The sequence below is a fragment of the Falco peregrinus genome, chromosome 2, assembly GCF_023634155.1.
Source record: "Falco peregrinus isolate bFalPer1 chromosome 2, bFalPer1.pri, whole genome shotgun sequence".
In the NCBI taxonomy this organism is placed as follows: Eukaryota; Metazoa; Chordata; class Aves; order Falconiformes; family Falconidae; genus Falco; species Falco peregrinus.
This window is the reverse complement of record NC_073722.1, coordinates 102,761,344-102,774,599: the sequence shown is the minus strand read 5'-3', so window position 1 is coordinate 102,774,599 and position 13,256 is coordinate 102,761,344. Positions and strand designations below refer to the sequence as shown.

The 13,256-nt window shown below is 41.5% G+C and overlaps 1 protein-coding gene across 6 annotated transcripts in view; it reads left to right on the top strand.

Annotated features, from left to right (window-relative positions):
• Positions 1 to 13,256, top strand: part of AUTS2 (activator of transcription and developmental regulator AUTS2) — a 790,137-nt gene that overhangs the window by 203,510 nt on the left and 573,371 nt on the right. For all 6 annotated transcript variants that reach the window (XM_055796871.1, XM_055796873.1, XM_055796874.1 and 3 more), the window contains exon 2: positions 6,067 to 6,276. In XM_055796871.1, the coding sequence (XP_055652846.1) occupies positions 6,067 to 6,276 (210 nt within the window). The remainder of the gene's footprint in view (positions 1 to 6,066; positions 6,277 to 13,256) is intronic.

Below are 13,256 nucleotides of genomic sequence, written 5' to 3'. Positions count from 1 at the left end.
AACAGATGTAAAATAGGTCATCAGTATTTGTTGAGCATCTGATACTATAGTGAGAAGCTGTATAGAAAAGCCCTTGAGGAAATTAATAATTGTGCATTTGGAAGAACGTGTGAATGGAGTGTAAGTAAACAAGTTTTAGGTCCACATGTTGGACAAAGAGGAGAAAACAAAATCTTGAGTGGCTGCTCATTAGCTGAATACCTTCCATTCTGCACAGGGAAATAAGAGCATGCGATCATGTAATTAAAGATTGTATCATGACGCATATGCACAAGAGGCTGAAATAGGGTTGTGGTTGCAGCCTTAATCTTGGCCTTTCATAACTTCCCAGTCCTTGACTTCGTAACCTCAATAATGTTGCTTTAATGTAGTTTTTTGTGTGTGATTTGAATCAGCAGCACCTGAAAAAGAGCCTTCTGTTTATCAATGATATTGTTAACAAATGACTTTGGGATGAAAAATCAAAGCAATCTCTTTGCTACAGAAGCGCTTTTATAAAACATATCTCAAGCAGACAGCAACTTGCTTTTCTATTGTTTTGCCTTCATCTGTAATCACCACGTAGCGTCCTGCAGCCTGGTACAGCATTTCATCTTCAGGCTCTTGCACAACCTTTTTTGCACAACACTGAAGCACTTTGTTTTCAGATTCCAAAGAGATGCAGGAGGCAACAGATTGTAATTTTATGAAAACAAAGCAAACAAAACTAGATTAAACCTTTCTGCAGAGGTCTTGTGACTGGAAGAAATTGCTGGGATTAGTGGATGGGCTACTGCACCCACGACAGTTGGTATCATGGCTTTCTTCATCCATCCCTTGTGTCCTAAAATATTGATTTCTACGCTTTGAGAATCCTTTTCTCTTTTGAATTGCACTTTACACCTGCCTGCCTTTCTCCTTGGTGTTGTTTTAAGAGTGTGTGCAATTCCTTCCCCTAGATAAATGCTTTTGAGGAACTAATTGTGCATTCAGAGGAATATACAGTGCATTTAACTATCTTATCTGGAGGGAAATGAATGACTACTATAAAAATCTTATTTTATTTTCTGATTTTGAATGATTGCAGGGACTAGTCAGTGCATTGTTTTCAGACTTTTATATCTAGTTGTCACTGCCAGAACTAAAATAACGGAATATGAAATGCACGAGAGAGGTATTGAAGTCTTAGGGCATTTTCATCCATCAGCTGTAAAAATTCTTCCCAAATGTAACAGAAAACAGTATGAGTTGATGAAGACTGTGAAGATACGATGGCAAATTTGATACCCTCAGATTTCCTGATTCTGAGGGGGTTTTCGTTTGGTTTGTGCAGCTGTTTGGGCATGTTGCTGTACTGGATTCCCAGCTAATGATACCCACTGCGTGATGCTAAAGAAGCTGCAGGATTTCTCTCAGCTGTACTTGGTAGGCATCTTAATTTTTTGCAAGCTAAACTTTTGTAGCAGATTTTCTTAGGGAATACGGAGGTGGTGGTTTTGCCAGTGTTTCCATTTGTGCGTTTTTTCATTGGAAGCCCTTTGGCTGCTTCTTGCTTCTCCTCATGTAACGTCCCTGGCAAACGAAGCACTTCTGCAGCTGACAGCCTGGCCGAGGTGTTGAGTCCATCTTATGGTTGTGTCCGTAACTCAGAAAGAATTTCAAATCAACTTGTGTAGCTAGTGAAAATGTATTTTATCATTTTTTTTCCCCTTTAATTGGTTTCTTCCTTCTGCACTAGTGTTCGGGATCAAATGTGAGTTCCTTGTACCTTGAAAATAGATGAAAGGCTCCAGGAGTACCTTCTGTACAATTCCATTTGACACAAACTTGGATGTCTGAATAGTGGACAGGGGCAAACTGCTGGATTCAAGCTTACTTTTCTAACCGTTTGTAGTTTAGGTGGAGCAGTACGTTGATATTTCAAGACTGTATAATAATTTTGGGTGTTTAAAAGTATCATTTCTTTATATTTAATTGTATTGTTGGAGTGAAGGACAAATTGTTGGGCTCTGATATGAAGCTTTTGTGGACTTTAGCAAGAACCTGAGGAGCCAATGACTGGAATGTAGTTGTATGCTGATGCAGTTGTTACTTGGTTTTACTAGCCCTGGGCTGTAATCTACTTCTGGTTTCAATAATCAGTTTTTAAAAGTTGTGCTTTACTGGGGTCACCTTCAGTGCGAATTCAGAAAGTTCTTGCAACGCTGGAATCGGAACAATAATCCACAAGGACGATTTGGAAAGATCAAGGCTTGAAATCCCTGAGCAGCACCTGAAATTTTCATCCAGATAAGTGCCTGCAGTGCGTTTGCTACACGGTGCATTTACAGCTTTGCTTTTCATCAAGTGCTCCCGTAGAAAAATCCTGTAATAAGGGGTGGAACGGAGCTCTCGTTGTTTACGTGTAGTTCTTCGGTTGCCGTCAGAGGGAGGGAAGGTGGCTGGAGGGCAAGGGCAGAAGGAAAGGGCAACAGCCGTGGACTGGCTCTGGGGTGAGATTCATGGGGGTGAAGTGTGTACCCTGCGAAGCAGTGTGAAGCACTGCTCAGCTGCCACTGAGGATCTGATTTATAATTAATGAGCTATCATTTACATAGAAAGAAGATGGACTCTCCTGAAATAAATCAGGCATAGCTCTCTGAAAGCTTAACACTTGATGAGAGTATGGTGTGTCCTTCAAGCCTCCTACCCCGAGAAATTGTCTGGTGTGGCTGCAGAGGCTGCTTTTCCTCCCCTCGCCAAATGCAGGGCTCGGGTTGAAACTGTTAATATTAATTGGAGCTGAGATGATTGCAGTGCCACCCCACCAGGCTTCAGCAGCCCTCCTGCTTGCTGATGTCGCGGCAGGAGTCTGTTCAGCATGGGCGGCTCTTCTCCGCTATGGCACGTACAATGGTAGCGGGTTGATTAATGTCCTCAATAGAAATAAAACAAATGGAAATTTTTTTAGATTATACAGTACACTCATAAATATTAATGCACTTTTGCATTGAATTGCATGTAATTACTTATTTATACATTTAAGTCACCTTCCTGATACACTTAAGGCACTTTACTGATGAAAGATATCTCTGAATAAGATGGTTTTAAACCTTGCCTAATATGTTTGTAGGATTTATTTAATAATGTGTGGGCTTGTATGCTGGCAGGAGAGGAGAAAAACCTCCATTAAAGTCTGAATGTGTTGTTCACACGGTCTGCTACTTAGTTTGAATTGACTCCATGGGTAGCTGCTGAAAAATACGTCTCGACATGAAATATTACTACATCTCCTTATCTATGTAGATAAGGTCTGTGCAGTCCTGTCACCTTAGAGTAATTACAGCTTATTACTCTAATCATGATGATGCCTGAAGTCTGTAATTAAGATTGTGCTGGCTAATGTACTAGCACACGGCATGGTACAGCTATTGTCCTATCTAAACAACAGAAAGATAAAAATTGGATGAGGGAGAAAGGGCAGCAAGTGGGGAAGTGATTTATGCAGGGCCATAGTTTCCAGCCAAGCGCTGCCTCCCCTGAACCCAGCGGCTTTCAAAAGAGCAGAATCCGTGCCTGTCCTCCGCAGCCTTGCCCACGCGGCTGTACCGATGGTGCGTCCAAGCCAGTCCCGGGCAGTTCGCACCCTCAGACGTGAGGACTGACACCCCCTGTGATCTCTACTCAAGTAGTTTTAATGCATCCTGTCCACCTGTGTCTGAGCGTTGAGTCGTTTAGCATGTCCTGTTGCAATCCAGTCTGCAGATGAAGAATTTAGTATCTATTTCTATATACATATAGACGATTTGGCCTGAAAATATATCTGTTGAAAGCAATGAGAGGTTCCACTGTAAGATACAATAATATGAGGTTGTGACCCACAGCACGCTGTAATTTTCTCTGCAGTGATGTCAGCTGGTGAAAAGCAGATGGGCTGTTCTGGAGGAACGTGGTTGTCAAAGCACCAATCTTTATGTTTACATTTCATAGTAAGCCCACCCACCGAACTGGATTTAAGGCCCGCTTTCACAATTTGCGGAATGGCGAGCCGTGTACATGCGGAGCTCCCTTTCGTCTCTTTGATCGTGAGCAGAAGAGGCACCTTACTTTTGGAGATTGCTGCAAATTGTTCATTCTTTCTTGGAAGGTACATTCTCTTTGAGTTTGCAGAAGCCTTTGCGATTTTGGTGTCGCTCATCTTTGCTGTAGGTATTTATGCAGGTTCTTTCATCCCAATTCTGACATGAGCTAACTTTCTTTAGGTGTATCTGGTGGTTCATGACACTTTATGCAGTTGGCTAGAACACAGGCTCCTTACGGAGGGGGTTATCCCAGATACGCCCACAGTGATCTGCAAAATTTGACCCATCTTACACCCTCTTTAAAGCTAATGGGAACTAGTAATTTTTTGATGGCAGTGCTAGCCCCATTAGATATTTTATAAGCTTCTGGAAGCTTGCCACTGTTTCATTTAGTTCGCTTATAGCTGGGGAAAAAAAAATAAAATCCCACAAAAGCTATTTAGTCATTAGGATGATTTTTTTTTTTTCTCTCCAGAAAGTTTCCCTTTCTTCACTCCTTCAACCTTTCATATTTAGAGTGAATCCTCTTAATAGCATTTCACCTAACTTTCCTGATATGAATAACACTGTGTGAAGAAAAGCTTAGGGTATTTCCCATGGTGCCTTAGGTGAAGAATAGGTAGAAAAAGTGTCTTATAGCTTCTGTTCCATGCTCCCTTCTTTAATGCTTGTAAAATTACTCTTTTTACCACATACCAAATTTGAATATTGACTGTCTTCAGTCTAATTAATCTTCTCATTGGTTTTAGTTATGAATTTTGTGAAGCTCTTGTGTTTTAGATAGGCATTCAGGGAGCATTCTTTAATTAAAGCCAAACTGATTTTTGCCTTTAGGCATGGGGTTTTTTGCATTAAAAGGTGGCATAATTTGTATTATATTCTCCTGAACCTGAATCTTTGTGACACAGGGACCAATAGCCCGATTTCTTTTCTGCTGTGGGTTATAATACTAAGTGACAATAAACAGCAGCATGAGTGCTTACAGGATCACGTAGGACTTCATGGTAGGGCATGGAGACCTTTTGGTCAAAGTAGTCAGGCATGTTGGTAGACTATGCTTAAAGTATTACACTGTTTAAGTAGTATGCCCCTGTAAAGTGTACTTTACAGGCTACTGTACATTTGGAGTTCTTGGAGTAGATGTGACTTAGCAGATTGTATTTATTAGATGCACAACATGCATTGTAACATGCACCTTTCCAATAGCTTCTGCTTCTCTCCTAACGACCCTCCAGCCTCCTCCCTTCTCTTCCTCTGCCTTTAATTCTGTGTTGGTGGAAATTTTTTTTTGAAGTGACATTTATTTGAAACAAAAATATGAATTCTCTGTGTTGCAGGTTATCAGTAAGAAAATAGCTGTAGGCTAAGCAAGAAAACTCATGCTTACGTTACAGGACTTGAGTGGGGGTTTTGAGTATTTTGTACAGACAGACATTGATTCTGGGGTTTAAAGAAGGGTCAGTAACAAAGTTTTCAAATACAAGCTTCCCTCCCGCCCACTACTTTTTACCCCCCTGAGATCTGGAAATCTTCTGCCTAAGTCAGACTTGAGGGAAAATGTCCACTGAAGTCGAATGAGATTCATTGTCTGTAATTGGATTTAGGTCAGCTCTTGCCCTGGCTTGTCAGGTAGAGGAAACAATAAAAATAAATGTGAAAAACCAAGTCTTGTTTAAATCAAAGACGACTGTTATTTTAAACATTATAAACATAATGCTGCCTTCTAAATGCGTGCTTACTTGATACATGAGATGTTTCTGAGAATTACGAGGTTGATGGTATAAAATCTAAAGGAGTATGCGTCTGCTTCCGTGCACTCACTTAATCTTATGGATTTTATTTTGCATTTGCCTATCCTTTGTGGACATCAGTGAAGACTTCTTTTTCCTTTTTTGGTGACTGTAGCATTGCTTTGAGAATGCTTTAGTCACCTAGGATTGCTGCTTAAAGAGGTCGACCACATTGGAGCCATATCTCAACTGCTGTGTTTTTCTTTTCTTTCTTCCCCCTTTCCCTCACTCTGCAGAAGGACGTAGCTCTGAAACCTCAGGAACGTGTGGAGAAGCGACAGAATCCTCTAGCAAAGAAGAAACGGGAAGCACTTACCAATGGGCTGTCATATCTTCCGAAAAAGAACAGACTTCACCACCACCAGTACAGCTCCGACCGAGAAAACGATCGTAATCTTTGTCAGCACCTTGGGAAAAGGAAGAAAATACCGAAGGGCCTCAGACAGGTGGGAGAAAAGTTATCTGTTGCGGGGAGGGAGGGCTTTGGCTGTTGGCGTATGGTATGTAGAAGTGGATTTTTCATTTTGTGGAATCACTGATTTTAATCCCTTTGTAGTAGTTGTGTCCTTGGGCTCTTGGATGCCACTTGGTACTGTGTCCTGGTACTAGGAGAGATGAACTGAGTAGGAAAGCAAGCTGTGTGCTGATGCTAGAGCTGGGCTGATTAATAAATGTGCAAAGGTTGGAGGAGCTTTGCATAGACTGGCTGTGAGACTGTCAGGGCAAACAAACGTGGTCTCTCTATTACATTGTCAGGCCAACTTTGTACTATAAATATGCCTACTTGTCTTTAGACTTAGTACACAGAAGTGTAAGACCCCCCTCTGATCATCAAGGGCGAGATGAGGTAATTGTGAGAGGGGCAGCTGTTAATCAAGACAAAGCTCTATGACTGATTACGGTGCAGGGAGCTCATTTGTAGGATGTCAGTGGTACCAGTGCATGCTCTTTTGGGTTGCTAATCACCTACCGGTAAGCAGGAACTTCCGGCCTTCCCAGCACTGGTGTCCCCTTACTGGGATGGCTGTGCTGCACGTATGACAAAAGGGAGCATGTAAAAGCTGCAAAGCTTGAGGCTGGAAATCTCAGTCTCTTCTGCAGGACTGTGAAGTGTTGTGTTATGTTTTTTAAAACAACAAAGCGTGACAAGTGTGATTTCTGTGGTGAGCAGGATGCAGACAAACAAGCCATGTTTTGCTTGTTTTTAATGAATAAATATCCCTTGTGCATTTATTTATACATAGAACATTAAATTAGAGCTGGGTATTTTAAGTGTAGAAGGTGCCTATGTGGTCATTTGGCTCAGCGTCTGCAAACCTGAAGTCTAAATAACAGTAAAGTAGTCAGCTTTGACCTAAATTTGAATGATATTAATGACTCACTAACAAAAATTTCTATGTCTAATGGAGATGGTTGATAATCAGTGAATGAGGCTTCACCCTTCTTTAGTGCAAACCAAACATTGCTGTGCAGAGAAACTTACAGAAAATAGTGAGAATTCACTGCTGCTCATTTTGTGAGCTCAGGGAAATGAAAGGAACATTGAGGATAAAAGTATGTTGACTTGTATTCAATTTTGATCTTCAGAGTTATGGAAGTGGGTAAAAAAAAAATGTTTTCCTGATTATTTTTAAGCCTACACTTTATATAGAAATAAATTAAGAGATTATACAGTGCTTCAGCAAAGCAAACAAAGTGTAAAATGCTTATTCTACACTACCACACCCATTAAAGGTATTTCTTCTAATTTAATTTTGCTTTGTGTTTCAAAGGGAGATGGGGAAACTGTTCAAGATAGTTGATGCAATGGTTGATATAAGTAGATACTGAAAATTGCTGTGTTTCCTTGACTGTTGGTTGGTGGTTTGGTGTTTTTTGTTTGGGTTTCTTTTTGGTGACCTTTACTGACTCTTTTTAGTATGCCAAATGGTAAATGTATCTGCTTTGTGCAGTGGGAGCTGGTCTTCGTAAAAGCTGACTTTTTGGCACTGTTTGATTCCCCTGGCATTGCCTACTGTCAGGTGAAACCTTTCTGCCTGGTACTTAAGCTATGAAGGAATCAACCTCACTGCTGATGGAGGTTATTTGTGAGGTTATGTTTTTAGGAATAAATATACACTGGCTTAGAAGGTATTGAGTTGACAAATATAATGGAAAATGGTTTTTCCTTTTAGCTGATAAATCTGAGCACTCTGCTTAATTCCTCAGGGATAAGGCTGAGAGGAAATAAAATATCTTGCTCAATATATATTTAATACATTTGGTAGGGGTATAGCTCCTTAGATAAGAACATTTTAGTCTCATGAACAGTTTAGGTGCTGACAAATCCAAGTGGCTTTGGCTCTTAGACGTGGAAAAAAGATGTCATGGAAAAGACTATAAGGCTTATTTGAAAAGACATGCCCACAACCTTTATATATAGCATTTCTGGTAAGCATTTTCTGTCTTCTTTCAAGACAAATGGTGAAGACCTTGAAAAAAGGAAGATAATGACAAGTTCTAAGGATGATTTTCTCTGATCATGTAATAGTTTTCCTCCTAGAGTGACTCTTGGCTGCACACCTTGGGTTTGCTTCCCCCCCCCCCCCCCCCGCCCCCCCCCAGCTCCATCCCACTGAATTCCTGGGCTCTTGATGGGAAGTAAAGTTGCTTGTCAACCTTCTCAGATGACAAGCCGAGAACTGGGGCCGCTGTTTTGTGCTTGATGAAGTAGGAGCATCCAAAGCCAATTAAAGTTCAGCATGCTTCTGGACACATACGGTGTCCTTGCTATATTAGGTCTATATACTTTATACATAAACTATGTATCCTACTCCTGTTGTCCCTGGAGGAATCCTGAAGATGCGAGTATTATAATTGGATGGCGGGATGCAATCTCAGTGCTGTCACTTGCGTTCCTGTGCTGGCGTAAGACCTTGGCTGCAGTCTGTCCCTGTTGGGAAATGTTTTATATCTGGAGATCCTGTTCGTTGTTTTACCAGTAGTTAACAGGCCTGTCTGATATGCCTTCCTGTGAAATCTGTTGTCTGCTGGAAGTAACTCTCACCGCAGGATTTACAGTATGAAGCTCCCTCGTCAAACAGATTTAGTTGAAGTCAGCTATTGGAAGGACTGCTAATTAGTTTTCAGAGAGAATCCTTGCAGTATTCATGCAGGTATTTATCCAGCTATGCTGAAATGCCTACAGGTTTATTGAAATCCAGAAAATGTGAAACTGTAGGTTAATTAAGGCTCATATTTTACTAGCGAGAAGACTTTTGAACTCTGCTTTGTGAGCTTTTATAAATGTACTTATTAAATGCCTCAAGGAAATTTTAGTTGGTGTTAAGCAAACATAAGACTCATCAGGACATTTCTCCAGCGTTTTAAATTTAATTTCCTTTACGTTAATTGGCGATGGCGTGTTTTTATGTGTTTTCTGTAAAAATCCTTTGGAAATCTTGAAGTGAATGTTTTTAAACGAGTAAAAGGGTAGCAAATTTTTTAAAATAGTTTTTAATGAGTTTTTATTCTTCAAGGTTTGAGCAGAGTGGGGCATACTAGGAAACAGTGTTTTCACTGCAGAAGGACCGTTGAGAGTGTTTTGATAGTGAGAGGGAAGGATCATTTTTCTTCATTCAGTGTGTGTTTGTGTGTTTTGGAAAGAGCAAAAGACACTGACTTTTGCTACCTTTACCCATTTCCTTCATTGTATTCTGTATCTGCTGGGAGATTCATACACCTTCTTGCAGTAAAGGATTGTCTTTGGCATGTGATTCTGAAACAGCATTTGTGTGCTGGGCGAGTGGTATTACACTTAGCTGGCTTACACGTATGTAGGAGAGCCAACTGCTGCTGGGCTCTGCCTTAACCGGCCGATTCCAGAGGCACTTGCAGAATATCAAATCCTAATCCCAGATATCGTGTGAGTGCAATGAAGGAGACAAACTGGTAATAAGGGGCGCATGATGAATAAAGGGAAGAAAACTCATGATGGAGAAATTAGGAGATAATTTTTTGTGAGATAAAAATGGGAAGAACAGCAAAAGTAATACACTGTTGACTATGGCAGTCATCAACTACAAGCATTACAAACTATTAGCTTTAACAGTGTAGTCCATTACATGAATCAATTGGGGGAGGGAGGGAAGTAGTGAAGCTTTTCCTTCTCAGAATTAAGTCCACGATCCCCTTGACAGTGTCGCCCTGAATCTATAAATCTTAAATTTGAGACTGCTAAGGCCTTTGATGGCAGATCTGGATGGCCGCTGTCTTCCCCTGTCATCATGGCTTGCTAACATCACGTCATTAATTGTGTTGCAGATTTAGTTCTAGTACAGAGGTGCTTGTGTGCTTCAGTGCAGCAAACCTGTGGTGCAGAGGGTAAAATAACCATTGTGTGAGCTGCATTTAATCATGCTTACAGTCAGAAATGGCTTTTGCACGCTCTTAGACAAGCCTATACATGACAGGTAATGAGAGTGGAGCGGGAGGTGGGTGTTAGCTGTATGGTTTGTGGTGACATTGGTCGGGGAGCTGAGCAGATGGGTTTGATTGTCACCGGCAGTGTGATTCCAGTGAGAGCTGACTGTGGTGACAAGCGATTTACAATGTGCTATTTACAGTTTGGGTTTGCAGTCTCTCAATGACATCTGAGTGCTCTTTAGCAACTGCTTTTCTAAGAGCTGTTAATTGAAAATGGAATTGTGGGTGGGCTTTGGGAGTGCAAGAGCAGCTACAAGTATTATGTGCAACCATGGAGAGCTGTTTAATCTTTTTGACTCCCAACTTGTAGCTCTGTGCAGCAGCAAGGGAAAAAGGCATATATATTTGTGCAGCATGAGGTTGGACACCTTGGAAATGCTGTGTACAGCATGCATGCACCCCATAATGAGTGATAAAGGCTTGAATCTCCTTTTGCATAGCTGCTGTCTGTGATTTGGGATTGCTTTACTGGCAGCCAGTGGATTTCAGTTTCAGTGACTATAAAACTGCTGAAGATCGGGAATGAACCTGGACTATGAAAATAGCTCCTGCAGGACAATAGAGGGGTTTGTAAGCTGTGCTGGGTGTGTTTGAGCTCAGTTTGCACTGTTGGAGGTCTGGCTCTCTATGACTGAAGTTAAAGGAGCCATTGCTTCCGACTCATGGAGTGTGGGGTGAAGCACCCCTTAGGAGTAGTACCAGCTAGTCATCAGGTCAGCGTGATATGGCCATGCATTAAGAGAAATTGAGATAATATTTCTTTCCATTCTGTTTGTAAAAAGAGAGGTGTGGGTGGTTGGTGTGTTGATTTTTTTTTTTTGTTTGTGTAGTTTGTTTGTTTGGATAGGTTTTTTTTTAAATATAATTTCAAAATACTAGCACAACCACTTTGAAATTACTAGATGTGCTCTTTGTGTTGCAACCTACACAGCATGGTTTGATTACGTGCAAGTGTTGCCAAGAGGTTGAAGTCCCCTGAAGCAAATGTCACGAGCAACAGGACTTTGTAGGGGGCACTGGTTTAATGAAACTGCTCTGTGTTGGTATCGGGTCATGCGAGGGCATGGTTTATTTGGATTTATTTGCCAGTCCACATTATTAACAACATTTAATGTGAAAAATCAACTATGAAATAATAAAAAAAATCAAACCACAGCACTGAAATTATAGAAAGGGCCATGTCCAGGTAACTGTACTTTGAGGTTACATCCCAGCGTAAGTGGATGTAGTAATGTAGTGGAAGAAGATGCTCATATGAGAAAAAGAGATAGGTCGATCTGGTCGTTGAGGAGCCTTTGTAGGATGGAAAAGGAGGAGCACATCTGTGGGGAAGGGGGAGGAGTGAGGTGATGGGGCATTGTGCAGGTCCGTGCTGGGCAGCATGGTTTTTTTGGGCGGTACATGTTACACAATGTGTGCATAGGAAGGGACATGCCCAAAGAGGGGGGTCGTGTGAATTCACATCATCTGTGTCTCCCAATGTCCAGCTCAGCATTATCTAGTCTACCATCGTGCTGTTAGAACGTTGAGTGCTTTGTGCCAGCCTGTCAGTCATTTCATCCTTGAAAGGGAGCCACACTTTATTTTGCACACACGCACAGTATGTGGATTTCTGTATGTGCGGGAGAACCCGTGTCTAAAAGCTGGGCTGCTATTCAGTTGCCCCTCTCGTTTCCCTCTCAGAAACTGCCATTGGTGACAAACAGCGCTTGAATTACAAGCGTTTTGTGATTCTCAACTGCTGTTTCCTCCTGATCAGAGGCCACAGAAATCTCCAGCTGCACTTAACCCACAGTCACCATATCCAGTGCGTCATCTGTGAAGGCACCCAGCTGCTCGAAAGCATCCAAACAACTTCTGGGCCCTGATAATATATAATTGAGCTCAATGGGCACAGAAGAGATTGTTGTTCTCTATAGAAGGGACTGAAAAATGATGTGTTCCTTCGTGTGCCTGTTGTTCTGCACTGCACATCCCCCCCAGGTTTAATGAAATTCCTGAATAGGCACTTTGGATTCCTTGAAAACACACACAAAACCAGGCACGTAATGTGAAATCCAGAGCCATTCACAAAACCGCTCGCGATGACGGGATGCAGCTAACGTTTGCTGAGCACGGCAAGGAGCTGTGCTCCGCGGCACGCCAAAGCAAACACCTGCATTCATTGATCAGCCGCTCATAGAAGCTGCCACTTTACTGAAGATTTGCCTGCAGTGACGTGTCACAGGCGTTTCCCCCCCTTATAATCACCAGTTTCACCTGCAATTTTTCAATAAGCTATTGAATTATACCTCTCTAAATGATACACTGCAAATCCAGCGGGTCCTAATTGCTAATGATGGTTCTGAAAGACTTTCATTTGACTGTAATTAGGTTTGCAAGCAATCAGCTGCCCTTATCAGAATTGAAAACACATATAATGTAAAATATGGGCTGGTGGGAATGTAGTGCTTTCTTAAAAGGAAGAGGAAGATGTTTTATTAGCAGAAGCTGTGACATATTTTAACACCTTGAAAACATCATGTGTGAAATTAATTCTGTTCAGTATTATACCATCTGGCAATGTTATTGTTCTCTATATATTGCCTTGTAAAGCACGCTTTTTTCATCTGGGTGTAAGCCTGTGTTTGAAATAGTAATCATGAGTCAAATTGATTACTAAGGATGTTATCCCTGCTAGATGGGTTACAAATACATGTTGGGAAATCCCATGGACTCAAAATGGCTTCACCATGGAGAGCTTCGCTTGCAGGGCTGAAGAAATTGGAAGAAAAGGGCCTTGTTTTTGCTGTGCCCCTCCCCTGTGAATAAGTATATATGCTCACAGGTAAAAGAAACTCTATCCAGGTATCGTTTATTGAAGCTGAAGTAGAAAATGCCTGTGTCTTAGACTCAGCGCCATGATCACTGTTTATGTACACTAGTATTTTGGTCCTGCCTGAACGCTAATTCCTTAAACACC